This window comes from Amblyraja radiata, chromosome 2, assembly GCF_010909765.2.
Source record: "Amblyraja radiata isolate CabotCenter1 chromosome 2, sAmbRad1.1.pri, whole genome shotgun sequence".
NCBI lineage: Eukaryota > Metazoa > Chordata > Chondrichthyes > Rajiformes > Rajidae > Amblyraja > Amblyraja radiata.
In genome coordinates, this window is record NC_045957.1 from 83,489,328 (window position 1) to 83,505,016 (window position 15,689).

At 42.4% G+C, this 15,689-nt stretch overlaps 1 protein-coding gene across 5 annotated transcripts in view; it reads left to right on the forward strand.

The window, feature by feature from the left end:
* The first annotated feature begins 1,526 nt into the window (after positions 1-1,526).
* The window catches only part of LOC116991015 (regulation of nuclear pre-mRNA domain-containing protein 1A-like), a 70,018-nt gene continuing 55,855 nt past the window's right edge, over positions 1,527-15,689 (forward strand). For 3 of the 5 annotated variants that reach the window (XR_004416685.1, XM_033049298.1, XM_033049317.1), the window contains exon 1: positions 1,528-1,803. Coding sequence is in view for 4 of the 5 variants with exons in the window: in XM_033049298.1 (XP_032905189.1) it covers positions 1,653-1,803 (151 nt within the window). In the remaining variant the exon portion in view is untranslated. Of the gene's footprint in view, positions 1,804-15,689 lie in introns of all 5 variants that reach the window. The other 2 variants (XM_033049288.1, XM_033049307.1) reach the window with 1 other exon arrangement.

Consider the following 15,689-nt stretch of genomic DNA (forward strand, 5'->3'; position numbering starts at 1 on the left):
AATAAATAACCCCACAATATTGCAATCAAATTGTTCTAACTGAGTTTGTTTTATTTAGCGAAGGCTTATCGAGATGGCGCTGTCTCTCTGGACATGACAATGAATGCGGCTATTAGTCGCGGATTGTAAAAGACGCTACACCATGAGATAAAACCAGTTTAAACATGATTCCTTCCCGCTTTCAATGGCAGCACCCACAATTATTTACAGCGCAAAAAATGATCATTTCGGCGTTTTTTAACAGGAAATAAATTACGTGTTTCGTGTGTTAACAGTGTATACCGAGGCCGCCATGTCCTCCACATGGATGGCGCTGCTCCGTGCATCACGCCTTTTGCCCCGATGACCTTACGTGCAACCCCCCTAGTTTAAACCAGCACCAGCGGGGGGGGGGGGGGGGCGGGGTTAAAACGGGGTTTTTTCCTGACCTGGTCCTGAATTATATTTGTTGGAGTGCAAGATTTTGCTAAAGAATCGTTCCTACGGCCGTTCTGTGTGTTTTTAAAAACAATTCACCCGACAAGTTAATCGCTGGAATTATTTTAAAAGCAGCTTCTGAAGCCGTCAATGCCGACAACTGGGACAGATTTTATGGAGGACCAGGTAAAAGAAAGTAGTTTATTTTTATGTATAAAAGTGTTTCTTAAGATGTATTTAATTCACATTTTAAGTTGCGAAATGGTGATTTTTCCCCCCGAAGAACCGGCAGTGTATTTGCTGCCGATATGGGGGTATAAATTCACCGCAACCTCAACGTTCTAAATGGTCCCGTTCCAGAAAATCCCACTCGCAAGCTGATTTAAATGGCCATTAATTTACAGGTATTAAACATTAAATTCCTTCCATTTGGCTTATAAACCCATGACAATGAGATTCAAAAATTATGTTATATTCTGAATTCTTGTGTGAATGTTATTTGGACACTTAGGCTATTTAAAAATGTTAATCTATTCTTAAGAAATGGATAGATGTTTAGATCTGGTAATTGAATTTTGTAATTAGCTACAATTAGGTAACTAACTAATTATATGCTTTAATTTCAAGTCATCTAAGTAAGATTGTTTCATATTTGTTTCAGAATGCTTCAATCTATAATAACTGAACATTTATTTCAGTTCTCTTAAATTTTAAGAAAGTTATCGGCCTTTAAATGTTCTCGATCACAGCTTTTGTGTTAAGTCAATGGAAAAGCAAGATGCCAATTTCCGAGTATGAAAATGGCCATAACTTTTTTAATGTACACAAAATAGCTGGAGGAACTCAGCGGGTGCAGCAGCATCTATGGAGCGAAGGAAATATGCGACGTTTCGGGCCGAAACCCTTCTTCAGACTGGTTACTATGTTACTATGTCACGGTCGGCGGCAGCGTCGGCCGTTGTCTAGCCGACGGCGAGAGCGCGCTGACGTCAGGCCGGCACCGGGAGCGCGCTGACGTCAGGCCGGCGCCGGGAACGCGCTGACGTCTGGCCGGCACCGGGAGCGCGCTGACGTCAGGCCGGCACCGGGAGCGCGCTGACGTCTGGCCGGCGCCGGGAGCGTCAGTGGGGCCGCCGCCGCCGCCATCTTGGCCGGTGCGGGTTGCTGGCGCTGAATCTTTGTGTTTGGGGGCGTGGGGCGGCTGGAGGAGACAACCCCCGCGTCCGTCGGGGAGCATGTCCGCCTTTTCCGAGTCCGCCCTGGAAAAGAAACTGTCGGAGCTGAGCAACTCGCAACAGAGCGTGCAAACTCTGTCGCTCTGGCTGATCCACCACCGCAAGCACTCCAAGACCATAGTGCTGGTGTGGCACCGGGAGCTCAAGAAAGGTGAGGCGGCTCGGCCCGGCTCGGCCCAGCCCAGCCCAGCCTAGCCCGGCCCGGCCCGGACACCGGCGCAAGGGCACCGCTGCTGCAGGACGTTCACACAACTCTACCCGCCAGCTGCCCGGCCGCAGTGGACTCGCCGAGTCTGGAGTCTGCTCAGCAGCCCTACATCACACGCGGCTGGAGGCGGTGCCTTCCTGTATCCATACACACTGCTGGGTGTTTTAATCTGCTGCAGCGGCGGCTCCCTCCACACTCATTTTGTTACAAAATTGTACTTAATTTTGGTCTTCTTTACATTGTCATTCTTTTATTTTAAAAGTTCACGGCATTTCGATGCACCATGTCAGACTGCCATTGAGTTGTCTAAACATTGCCACTTATTTTGATACACCTTAGTTGTCTTCACGTACTCCGTTAAAATGTATTTCATTCTGATACGCTATGTATTTACAACACATTGGCCTTAAATGGTCCATTTCGTATAGTATAAATCTCGGGCTCCTCGCGAGTGTTAATAAACAACATTACATATTCAACCATTAGGCATGAACAGTGGTGAAGTTTAGGGAAAGAGTTCCAGAGTTTGGGGGAGCTACAGTCGTGGCTACCAGTGCGAGAGTGATTATTGAGTGTAGGGTTATAGAAGTGTAGATGTCATTGAGGTTTGTAATATGAGTACCTTAGACTGGGGATCTTAGTGTAGGCTGTTGCTTAATAGGGCACTGAAATAGACTCTGACTAATGATGTTAGAATCTTGAGCAAAACACAAAGTGCTTATGTGTATAATGTGATCAATGTTTTCAAGAGAGTGTTAGATTTAACTCTTAGGGCTAAAGGAATCCAGGATATGGGGAAAAAGCAGGAACGGGGTACTGATTTTCGATGATCAGTCATGATCATATTGAATGATGGTGCTGGCTTGAAGGGCCGAATGGCCTACGCCTACATCTATTTTTCTATGTTTCTATGCTGGAGTAACTCATTGGGTGAGGCATAATTTTGGTGAGTGAATGGATTGGTGACTTTTTGGTTTGAGAACCAGACTCCATGATATGATTTTTTTTGCTTGCATTTAGCAAAGTATGGGATTATTAGGGACAATCAGCAATGGCTTTATCCATGACAGGTCATGTCTTATGGACTTTGTTCAGATTTTTTAGGAGGTACAAAGGTAATTGCTGAGGGTAGGGCAGTGGATGTTGTTTACATGGATATTGGCATGGCATTTGATAAAGTCCATCTCAGTCGGCTGATCCATTGGATTAAGATAGATGTGATCCATGGTAACTTGATTGTTTGGATTCAGAAATGTCTGGAGATCCATGACCAGTGGAGTTCTGAAGGAATCTGTGTTGGGACCTCTGTTGTTTGTGATATATAAAAATGACTTAATAATAAATGCACATTGGTTGGTTAGTAAGGTTGCAGACTTGTGTGTGTTGCCAACTGTGAGGAGAGCATTTAAAGTATACAGCAGGATGTAGTTTAGTTTAGAGATACAGCGTGGAATCAGGCTCTTCAGCCCACCGGGTCCGCGCCGACCAGTGACCCCCACACATTAACACCATCCTACACCCACTCGGGACAATTTTTACAATTACCAAGCCAATTAACCTACAAACCTGTACGTCTGGAGTGTGGAAGGAAACTGAAGATCTCGGAGAAACCCACGCAGGTCACGGGGAGAATGTTCAAACTCCGTACAGACAGCTCATGTAGTCAGGATTGAACCCGGGTCTCCGGCGCTGAATTCGCTGTAAGGCCACAACTCTACCGCTGCGCCACCGTGACCTATGCAGATCATAGAAATGGTCAATGGAGAAATGGACAGAGCAATGGCAGATGCAGATCCAAGCAATTGAGGTGTTGCACATTGGGAAGTCAAATGTCAAAGGGAAGTATACAGTTAATACAAGATCCTAAACAACATTGATGTACAGTTGGATCTTGGGGTACAAGTCCATAGCTCCTGAAAGTGGCAACACAAGTAGATAGAATGGTAAAGACAATGTTATGATGCGTAGACACAAAATGCTGGAGTAACTCAGTGGGTGAGGCAGCATCTCTTGAGAAGGAATGGGCGACGCTTTGGGTCGAGACCCTTCTTGCTTTCATTGTTCAGATCCCACCACCAGTCACATCTTCCCATCCCCATCCCTTTCCACAGAGAATAAACGGAACGGTACAGTATATTTATCTGACCGCAGAATTTGTGGTTAGACTAAATAAATTGAGCAATGTGAGTGTTTACCTAATTAAGTTGAGAGGTAATTCAGAAAAATGCTGGTATTTCAGTAGTAGCTAATGCAGGAATGGAGTTGGGTGGGGTTATAAAGTTGGAAGATGTCAGTGCTGGCATGTGATCAAGAGTCAACAAAGTTACAAACACTTTTGAATTTCAAACAGACGCCAGGGATAGGGATGGAGTCATGTTGCTGCGGATTGGAGGTTTGTGACAAGGGTGAAATGGTAGCTTCATCTTCCAAACATAGATTTATTTTCCTTTATTACTGAATGTGGGATAAACATGCTGATAGTCCCCAAAGAAGGAGTGCAGTTAATGACAGCTTGGGGTCAGATAAGGACACAAGAGATTGCAGATACTGGAATGTGTCGCAGAAAATGGAAAGCTGCTGAAAGAACTCAGCGGGCCACGCAACATCAGCGGAGGGAGCTGCGTTTGAGCTAAGACCCCTCATCTAGGTAGTCGGCCAGTTCTGTCAGAGTAAGGTTGAGGGAATCGGGTTGAAGTGCATATGTTTAAATAGTTTTCTGATTAGCTTTGCTCTTAAATATAGTTTCCTGACTATGCAATGCTTGACTGTCAATTAAACAGCAGGCCAGATTTGAAGTTGTAGAAAGAAGTTCAGTATTTGTGCTTTTCTGTTGTGAATATTGAGGCTAGTGAACCAAAATTAAAGCAGTAATAAAATGTTTGGTTTGTTTTAATCTGGGAACTAAATTGTCACCCATCTTTCCATCAGCATTGGAGAACACAACAGTTTTGAATTTATGATCTGTTAGTGTAAATTTTGGGGCGGAAAATTAGGTTTTGATTTGATATCCATGATGATCACAATAGGAAGCCATTGGACACGAGGACTACATTTGTTTTGAAGAAAAACATAGTTTGCACTACCCCTTTGTTAATTAAAGAATTGAAACTGCTGTACTTAATCATATATAACATAATTACCTTGGAGAGAATTTTGGAAATATCCTCTTTATTCTTTAGCACTAAATATTAAAAAGTAATTGAAGACTTGATCCATGGTTTGAAGGAATCCTTTCCTAGACCAAATACTATATAGAATGCTTGCTTGTTTCTTGGGGACAAGATGCAAGTGAATTTGGACATCAACAATTTCTTCTGCCATCTGGAAGATCTAGTACTCTTGCAAAGTTCTACAAAATAAACACATAAGAGATGTTGAATTCTGAGAGGAATTGTTTTCACTTCATAAATTAACTTGGCTAAAGTTTTTTATGAATAAAGATTAATCTGTGGATGTAATACAAGTAAATTCATCCTGAAAAGCCACGCAAGAGAAACTGAAAAGGGAATAACAAAACCTAATCAAAAGGAGTATTACATGATTTGAGACATGGAGACGAAGGAATTTGCATGTTGGTGTCCCTCTTTCAAGTTTCATTAAGCCCAGTTTAAAGACTTGAAGTGCATTAATATATTTATGCCAGACCATTCAAATGAGTTGAATTGCTACTCAACCTGGTTGCATTAGAAAACGGCATTTTTTTGTCATCTTTGTAAAGGATTGTTATTAATACAGTGAGGTTGTGCCGTTACCCTCCAAAGAAAGTAGATTGCTTTCTGTCCAAGTATGTTTTGTTTAATTACCATTGAAGATCTGATTTACTTCATTTATCATTCATTCATGCACACTGCAAGCATATATTTAGAGAATGAAAATTGCTTCTAATTTGTGCAAAGTGATGTTTGAGCTAGAAGTTGGACGTGCAACTGAATATTGATGTTGTGTTGATAGAGAGGAAAATAATCAAGAAAGTACACTGGGCTTTAACTACAAGAAAATGAACAAATCTGTTCATCTGTTCTTGGGTGAACTGTTTAATTATCATATAAATGAGTTCCTGAATATACTTTAATCTTGATGTTTAAAAACTCAAAATTTTATAACACGGTTGAGTAATTTTAGGGGATATTTCTGGATATGGGAATGACAATATAGAAATAGTGTCAGCCGAATGTTTTGTTCTTGAGTCTCTGTCATGGAATTTGTCTTCAACTTTCTGGTCAAGATCCCACACAAGAGATTAGTGTGCAAAATTAGAGCCTATAGTATTGGGGGTAGGTTATTGACATGGATAGAGAACTGGTTGGCAGGCATGAAGCAAAGAGTAAGAATTAACGGATCCTTTTCCGAATGGCAGGCAGTGTCCAGTTGGATGCCGCAAGGCTCGGGGTTGGGACTCCAGTTATTTACAATATATATTAACGATTTTGGCGAGGGAATTAAACGTGACATCTCTAAGTTTGCGGATGACACAAAGCTGGGTGGTAGTGTGAGCTGTGATGAGGATGCTATGAGGCTGCACGGTGACTTGGATAGGTTGGGTGAGTAGGCAGATGCATGGCAGATGTGGATAAATGTGAGGTTATCAACTTTGGTGGCAAGAACAGGAAGGCAGATTATTATCAGAATGGTGTCAGATTAGGAAATGGGTAGGTGCAACGAGACCTGGGTGTACTTGTACATCACTCATTGAAAGTAAGCACGCAGGTACAGCAGGCAGTGAAGAAAGTTAATGGCATATTGGCCTTCATTGTGAGAGGATTGAGTTTAGGAGCAAGGAGGTCCAACTGCAGTTGTGCAGGGCCCTGGTGAGACCGCACCTAGAGTATTGTGTGCAATTTTGGTCTCCTAATTTGAGGAAGGACATTATTGCTATTGAGGGAGTGAGTGCAGCATAGGTTCACCTGGATAATTCCCGGGATGGGGGGACTGACATATGATGGAAGAATGGGTCGACTGGGCTTGTATTCACTGGAATTTAGAAGGATGAGAGGTAATCTTTTGGAAACATATAAAATTCTTAAAGGATTGGACAGGCTAAATGCAGGAAAAATGTTCCCCATGTTGGGGGAGTCCAGAACCAGGGGTCACAGTTTAAGAGTAAGGGGTAGGCCATTTAGGACCGAGATGAGGAAACATTTTTTCACCCAGAAAGTTGTGAATCTGTGGAATTCTCTGCTTCAGAAGGCAGTGGATGCCAATTCAGTGGATGTTTTCAAAAGAGAGTTAGATTTAGCTCTTGGAGCTAAAGGAATCAAGGGATATGGGGGAAAAAGCAGGAACGAGTTGCTGATTTTAGATGATCAGCCATGATATTGAATGGAGGTGCTGGCTCAAAGGGCCGAATGGACTACTGCGCCTATGTTTCTATGTACTACAGTATGTTTCCGACTGGGTAAGTGGACTACAGCTGCTGTTAATGGGTGTTGTGATATTTACTTGGACAGAAGGCTATTAATGGCTTTGACAGTGGCAAGATTTTAACTAGCCAAAATCAATTATATTGCCAATAAGTATGTGAAATTATGTATTTTTATATGAATGGTTTCCAGTTCGCTATATATTTTTGAAAACTTGTATTGGTGGAAGCTGCAGTCAGTCATTTGTCATAAGGAGTGAATTTGTCAAAGTTCTAAGTTGGGACAAGGGCAACAATTATGGTATTAGACAAACACCTGATCAGAGTAGTTGTTTAAGGAGGAACTGCAGATGCTGGAAAATCAAAGGTAGACAAAAATGCTGGAGAAACTCAGCGGGTGAGGCAGCATCTATGGAGCGAAGGAAATAGGCAACGTTTCGAGCCGAAAAGTTGCCTATTTCCTTCGCTCCATAGATGCTGCTTCACCCGCTGAGTTTCTCCAGCATTTTTGTCTACCTGATCAGAGTAGATTGTTTTTGAGGAAAGGATTGTCCGGAAAGTGGAATACTTTAAAAAATATATAACAATGAAAGGTCACGGTAAACATGTTCCTGCTAGAGTGAAGGACAAAGCAGGTAGGCTCTGGTTAGGAGAAAGGAGGAGACATGGGTTAAGTATAGGCAGCTAACTTTGGCCTATTTTATCATGCGCTTCTAAGTACTCTGAAACCTCATCCTTAATAATGGACTCTAAAATTTTACCCACTACTGAAGTCAGACTAACTGGCCTATAATTACCTTCCTTTTGCCTTGCTCCCTTCCTAAACAGTGGAGTCACATTCTTGATTTTCCAGTTGCCTGGAACTATTCAAGTCATGAGTGTTTTATTGTCATATGTCCCAGATAGAACAATGACATTTTTACTTGCAGCACAACAGAATATGTAATCATAATAAATAATATAGCAAAAACTCACGGGGGGGAAAAAAGAACAAACAATAACAGTGCAATAATAATAATAGTCTATTGTAGTTCATAGCTTATTCGTTGTTGTGTTTAATAGCCTGATGGCTGTAAGGAAGAAGCTGAACCTGGACGTTACAGTTCTCAGGCCCCAGTACCTTTTCCCGAAGGCAGTGGTGAGATGAGTGTGTGGCCAGGATGGTGTGGGTCTTTGATGATATTGACTGCCTTTTTGAGGCATCATCTACGATAGATCCCTTCGATGGTGGGGAGGCCAGAGCCGGTGATGGCCTGGGCAGTGTTTACAACTTTTTGCAGTCTTTTCCCCTCCTGGGCGTTCAAGTGCCGAACCAGAATCCACAATCTTTACAGCAATATCTTTCAGAAGCCTGGGGTATAGTCCACCAAGTCCAGGTAACTTATCCTCCTTTAGATCCTTTCAGATTAAGGAGGATCCAAAGAGATTTTAAGAATATTAAGGAAAAGGGGTAACCGGAGAGAGAATAGGGCTCCGGAGAGAGAGTAGAGGGAATAGAAACCAAAGTGGTCATCCATGTGTAGTGCTGCAGGAGATGGGCAGGGTCCTCAATACATATTTTACCTGTATTCACCGCGGAGAAAGACATGAAGATCTGGGAACTTGTGAAAGTTAATGGAGATGTCTTATTTTAGTCGACAGGCTGTCCTCAAGTCATCTCCATTGTCTAGTAGATGAATTCCTAAAACATAGGAAGATTTATCTCCTGGGCCTGATCATATATATCCAAGATCACTGAAAAGCAAGATACAAAATTTGCAGGAGTCATGACTGAGATATATGAATTACCGTAGAGTTGCTGCCTTACAGCATAAGCAGCGCCAAAGACCCGGGTTCGATCCCAACTACGGGTACTGTCTGTACAGAGTTTGTACCTTCTCCCCGTGACTTGCATGGGTTTTCTCCGAGATCTTAGATTTGCTCTCACACTCCAAAGACGTACAGGTTTGTAGGTTAATTGCCTTGGTCAATGTAAAAATTGTCCCTAGTGGGTGTAGGATGGTGTTAATATGTGGGGATCGCTGGTCGGCAAGGACCCGGTGAGCTGAAGGGCCTGTTTCCGCGCTGTATCTCTAAACTAAACTAAAGACTGGAGGGTGGCTGATCTTGTGCCTCATTTCAGAAGTGCTGCAAAGTAAAAAATTTGTGGACCAGGAAGTTAGTTTTCTCAAAAAGCTACCAGAAAGGAATCTAAGAAATAAGATGTGCATGCATTTGGAAAAACAGATTAATTAACGATGGTCAGCACAGGTTTATTTATGCGACATTATATTTCTCAAATGTTATTGAATGTTTTGAATAAGTAACCAAGAAGTTGACAAGGGCAGGGCCATTGATGTACTTCACGTGGACTTAGAAATATAGAAAATAGAAAATAGCAGGAGGAGGCCATTCGGCCCTTCGAGCCAGCACATTAATTGTGATCATGGCTGATCGTCCCCTATCAATAACCCGTGCCTGCCTTCTCCCCATATCCCTTGACTCCACTAGCCCCTAGAGCTCTATCTAACTCTCTCTTAAATCCATCCAGTGACTTGGCCTCCACTGCCCTCTGCGGCAGGGAATTCCATAAATTCACAACTCTGGGTGAAAAAGTTTTTTCTCACCTCTGTCTTAAATGATCTCCCCTTTATTCTAAGACTGTGGCCCCTGGTTCTGGACTCGCCCAACATTGGGAACATTTTTCCTGCATCTAACTTATCCAGCCCTTTTATAATTTTATATGTTTCTATAAGATCCCCCTCATCCTTCTAAACTCCAGTGAATACAAACCTAGTCTTTTCAATCTTTCCTCATATGACAGTCCCGCCATCCCAGGGATCAATCTCGTGAACCTACACTGCACTGCTTCAATCACAAAGATGTCCTTCCTCAAATTAGGAGACCAAGACTGTGCACAATACTCCAGTTGTGGTCTCACCAGAGCCCTATACATCTGCCACGCCTCTGCCCACTCAACCTGTCCAGGTCACCCTGCAACCTCCTAACATCCTCTTCACAGTTCACACTGCCACCCAACTTTGTGTCATCTGCAAACTTGGTAGTGTTGCACCTTATTCCCTCTTCCAAATCATTAATATATATGGTAAACAGTTGCGGCCCCAACACCGAGCCTTGCGACACTCCACTCGCCCCTGCCTGCCATTCTGAAAAGGACCCGTTCAATCCTACCCTTTGCTTCCTGTCTGTCAACCAATTTTCTATCTATGTCATCACCAATACCATGTGCTCTAATTTTAGTCACCAGTCTCCTGTGCGGGACCTTATCAAAGGCTTTCTGAAAGTCTAGATACACTACATCCACTGGCACCCCTTCATCCATTTTACTTGTCACATCCTAAAAAAAATCCCAGAAGATTAGTCAAGCATGATTTCCCTTTCATAAATCCATGTTGACCTGGACTAATCCTTTTACTGCAATCCAATTGCCCCATTATTACCTCTTTAATAATTGACTCCAGCATCTTTCCCGCCACCGAAGTCAGGCTAACTGGTTTGTAATTCCCTGTTTTCTCTCTCGCTCCTTTCTTGAAAAGTGGGATAACATTAGCTATCCTCCAATCCACAGGAACTGATCCGGAATCTATTGAACATTTGAAAATGATCACCAATGCGTCCACTATTTCTAGAGCTACCTCCCTGAGGACCCTGGGATGCAGACCATCAGGCCCAGGGGATTTATCATCCTTCAATCCCATTAGCCTACCCAATACTATTTCTCGCCTAATGAAAATTTCTTTCAGTTCCTCTACTCCCTTAGAGCCTCTGTCCTCCAGTACATCTGGGAGATTGTTTGTGTCTTCCTTAGTGAAGACAGATCCGAAGTACCTATTCAACTCTTCTGCCATTTCTTTGTTGCCCATAATAATTTCACCCGTGTCTGCCTTCACGTGACCCACATTTGACTTTGCTCCTCTTTTTCCCCGACTTCTGATTAGGTTCCGCCTTGTAAGCTGTTCTGGAAGGTTAGATCGATATGGGACCCAGGGAGTGCCAGCTAACTGGATACGTAATTTAGCAATGTTACAAAATTTTGAGATTTTAAAAATCAAGTATGCAATTTATACCATCAGATAAAGCATAAAAAGAAGTTTAATTTGACACCTAATTCACTTTCATATCTTCAGTATTAAAAAAGTTATGGCCATTTCCATACTCGGAAATAAGCATCTTGTTCCCTATTGCATTTTCATTGACAACACAAAAGCTGTGATCGAGGACAGTCAAAAGGTCATAACTTTCTTAAAAATTAAGAGAACTGAATGACATTTTCAGTTATTATCGATTGAAGCATTCTGAAACAAATATAAAACATCTTACTTAGATGACCTGAAATTAAAGCATATAATTAGTAATTAACTAATTGTAGCTAATTACAAAATTGACCGTTGTGACGGAAATAGTAATAAACATCCAGACTGCCATGAAAATTCAAAAATGTGATATTCTCAAGATCAGAACTTTAATATTATTGCATAATATGCTGTAAGTCAGTAACAGATAGGTAAATAAATTCCAATTTCTAGCAATAGACCAAGTCTTTATGGAGAAGATCAGTTGCTAGCTGGTACATTGGCATATCATAATCTAGCAATGTTACAAAATTTTGAGATTTAAAAAATCAAGTCTGTAATTTATCCCATCAGATAAAGCATAAAAATAAGTTTAATTTGACACCTAATTCACTTTCATATCTCAAGTATTTAAAAAGTTATGGCCATTTTCATACTGGGAAATGAGCATCTTGTTCCCTATTGATTTTCTATGGACATAACAAAAAAGCTGTGATCGTGAACAGTCAAAAGCCCATAACTTTCTTAAAAATTAAGAGAACTGAATGAAATTTTCAGTTATCATAGATTGAAGCATTCTGAAACAAATATAAAATAATCTTACTTGGATGACCTGAAATTAAAGCATATAATTAGTTAGTTACCTAATTGTAGCTAATTTCAGACTTCAATTACTAGATCTAAACATCTATCCATTTCTTAATAAATGATTAACATTTTTAAATAGCCTAAATGTCCAAATAATATTCACAAATAATTCACAATAAAACATGATTTTTAAATCTCATTTACATTAATTTATAGGCCAAATGGAAGGAATTTAATGTTTAATTGCTGTAAATAAATGCCCATTTAAATCAGCTTTCCAGTGGGTTCCTGTGAACGCGCTGGTTTAGAACGTTCACATTGCGGTAGATTTGTGCCCCAAACGCCGAGAAAAATACTGCGCGATATAATGGGCCCAAATTGAGCTACTCGCAATATTAAACTTTGTATAAAGGGATCTTTAGAGGCCCTTTTTAATGTAAAAATATACAACCTAACTTCTGCTATTTGCTTTATGAGACCCTGCGATTGCTGCCGGTCGCGGGTTTAGAGATTGATTTTTAAACTACTATAACTATTATTCAAGGCCTTTAAACCTAATAATAGCTTTTGCGACGGGGTCTTCCAGCGATTTTTCGTTAATAATTAACTAGGCTGAACATTTTCGATTGGAACAGCTTAGAGAAAATCGCGTTTTAAACCCGCCCCCTCTAAACGGCGCCAAAATCGCGCACACCCTCAGCAGCAGATCTTCAACGACGCTTCAGGTAGGCTTTGCAACATACCTACATAATCAGCAGCATCATCATACTCCTCAGAATGTAACCAATAAGCAACTCTGTGCACCTTGTTTTTCCTCAACTTTTCAATTTTGGCATTGTAAACTACAAGTTTTTGCTCATCAAACCACACATGACATGCCTTTCTGCCCACTACTTTCCCATTAAGAATGTCCTGTAGATTCCATTTCTTAAGAAAAGGATGATTTAAAAAAAATAGCCTGTATCCAAGTAACAAACTAAACCCATTCACACAGGAATTCACAATATAACATGATTTTTAAATCTTACTGTCATGAATTTATATGCCAGATGGAAGGAATTTAATGTTTAATTCCCATAAATTAATCCAGAAACATCCTCAAAACTATTGTTTTTTGCACAATACATGTGACTCAGACTGTTGTGAATATATAGTTTAAAAATAATGATCATGGAGAGAGAATAACACAAAATATAGGCAATTTAGACGGCTTATGACATGATTTTCCACAAAAAAATGGGCATTTTAATCTTGCTTCTGAAATGCGATCGATTGGAACGTTGCGGTTGCGGTGAATTTGAACTCCGTATCGGCAGGAAAAACACTGCCAGTTCGTATGGGGCCCAAATCACTTTTTCGCAACGTAAAATTAGATTAAAGCCATCCCAAGAAGCAAGATTATATGTAAAATATACGACTTACACTTTGTTTCGTCCTGTTCTTGCGATCCGTCATGGTGTAGGCGTTGAGGGCGTTCGAAGTCGCTTTTTATTTTAATCCCAATATTAAATTGTCCAGCGATTTAAAAAAATTAAATATAGCGCAAACGGGATTTGGATCGATTATTCTTCACCAGCTAGCAGCCCGAGGAAGTCTGCCTCCGATAGGCAGTACAAAACGGCATTTAAATCCCGCCCCTCCCCCCCGCCATAATGGCGCCAAAGTCGCACGCACGGCCAGTGGCAGAACTGCAGCGCCGCTGAAGGTAAGTATTGTAACATCGCTATGTAACTGGCTTAATGGGAGGAGAAGATGATAGTGGAAGGTTGTTTTTCGGACTGGAGGCCTGGGACTACCAGTAGACAGTGAAGTTGGTTATCAAGAAGTGCAAACGGAATTTGATCAACTAGGCAAGTGGGGTAAGGGGTAGCAAATGTAGTTTAATTGCAGAGAAGGATGGGGTATCGCAATTTGGGAAGTCACATTTATTTGGGAAGAACACTTGGCATGTTGGCCTTCATTTGTTAGGGCACAGAGTATAGAAGTTGGGATGCCATGTTACAATTATGCAAGGCGTCGATACGGAGTAATTTGTTCAGTTTTGGTCATCCTGCTAAAAGAATGATGCTATAAAGTTGTGCGGTATTGCCAGGATCAAGACCCCAGTTCCTCTTTGTCAACCCCTTGTTCTTTGGTCTGCCTCCACTACGAGCTTGACTCCTTCCACCCTTCTATCCGTTTCTCCGATCCTCTGGGATGAGCAGTGGCTGGGCTCAGTGGTTCCCCACTCGGTGGCGGGCTTTCCAGCTCCATGACAGATGAGGCTTGTCTGCTGCCGGGGGGTGGGCTCGTCACCACGGTCTGTATACAAATAAAAACTGGCCCCACACATCTCCATTAAACATTATCCCTCCAATCATATAGCTATGCCCGCTAGTGTTGAACATTTTCACCCTGGATAATGGTTTCTGACTGTATCTACACCACTCATAATTTAATATAATTTTATTAAGTATCCACTCAATCTCTGACGTTCCAGAGCAAAACAATCCAAATCTGTCCATCCTCTCACTGTAGCTGAAACCCTCTAATTCAGGCAGCATTACATCGACGATTGCTTTGGGGTGCTACCTCCTGCACCCACACACGACTGACTGACTTCATCCGCTTCACCACTAACTTCCATCCGGCACTGAAATACACCTGGACCATTTCTGACACTTCCCTACCATTTCTTGACCTCACTATCTCCATCACAGGTGATAGACTTCTGACCAACATCCACTATAAACCCATTGACTCCCATGGCTATCTAGACTACTCTTCTTCCCACCCTGCTTCCTGTAAGGACTACTCCCCTACTAATTCCTCCGTCTACGCCGCATCTGCTCCCTGGATGAGGTGTTCCACACCAGGGCATCGGAAATGTCCTAATTCTTCAGGGAACGGGGATTCCCCTCCCCTACTATAGATGAGGCTCGCACCAGGGTCTCTTCCATACCCCGTAACACTGCTCTCTCTCCCCATCCCCCCCACTCGTAACAAGGGCAGTCCCCCTAGTCCTCACCTTTCACCCCACTAGCCGTCACATACAACAAATAGTCCTCCGTCATTTTCGCCACCTCCAACGTGACCCCACCACTCGCCACATCTTCCCATCTCCCCCCCTGTCTGCTTTCCGCAAAGACCACTCCCTCCATATTTCCCTTGGCAATTCTTCCCTTCCCTCCCGCACCACCCCCTCCCCGGGCACTTTCCCTTGCAACCGCAAGAAATGCTACACTTGTCGCTTTACCTCCCCCCTCGACTCCATTCAAGGACCCAAGCAGTAATTCCAGGTGCGACAGAGGTTCACCTGCATCTCCTCCAACCTCATCTATTGCATCCGCTGCTCTAGATGTCAGCTGATCTACATCGGTGAGACCAAGCGTAGGCTTCGCGATCCTTTCGCCGAACACCTCCGCTCGGTCCGCATTAACCAACCCGACCTCCCAGTGACTTCAACTCCCCCTCCCATTCCGAATCCGACCTCTCTGTCCTGGGCCTCCTCCATGGCCAGAGTGAGCACCACCGGAAATTGGAGGAACAGCACCTCATATGAACAGTACCTCAGCAATCTGCACACTAGTGGCATAAACGTTGAATTCTCC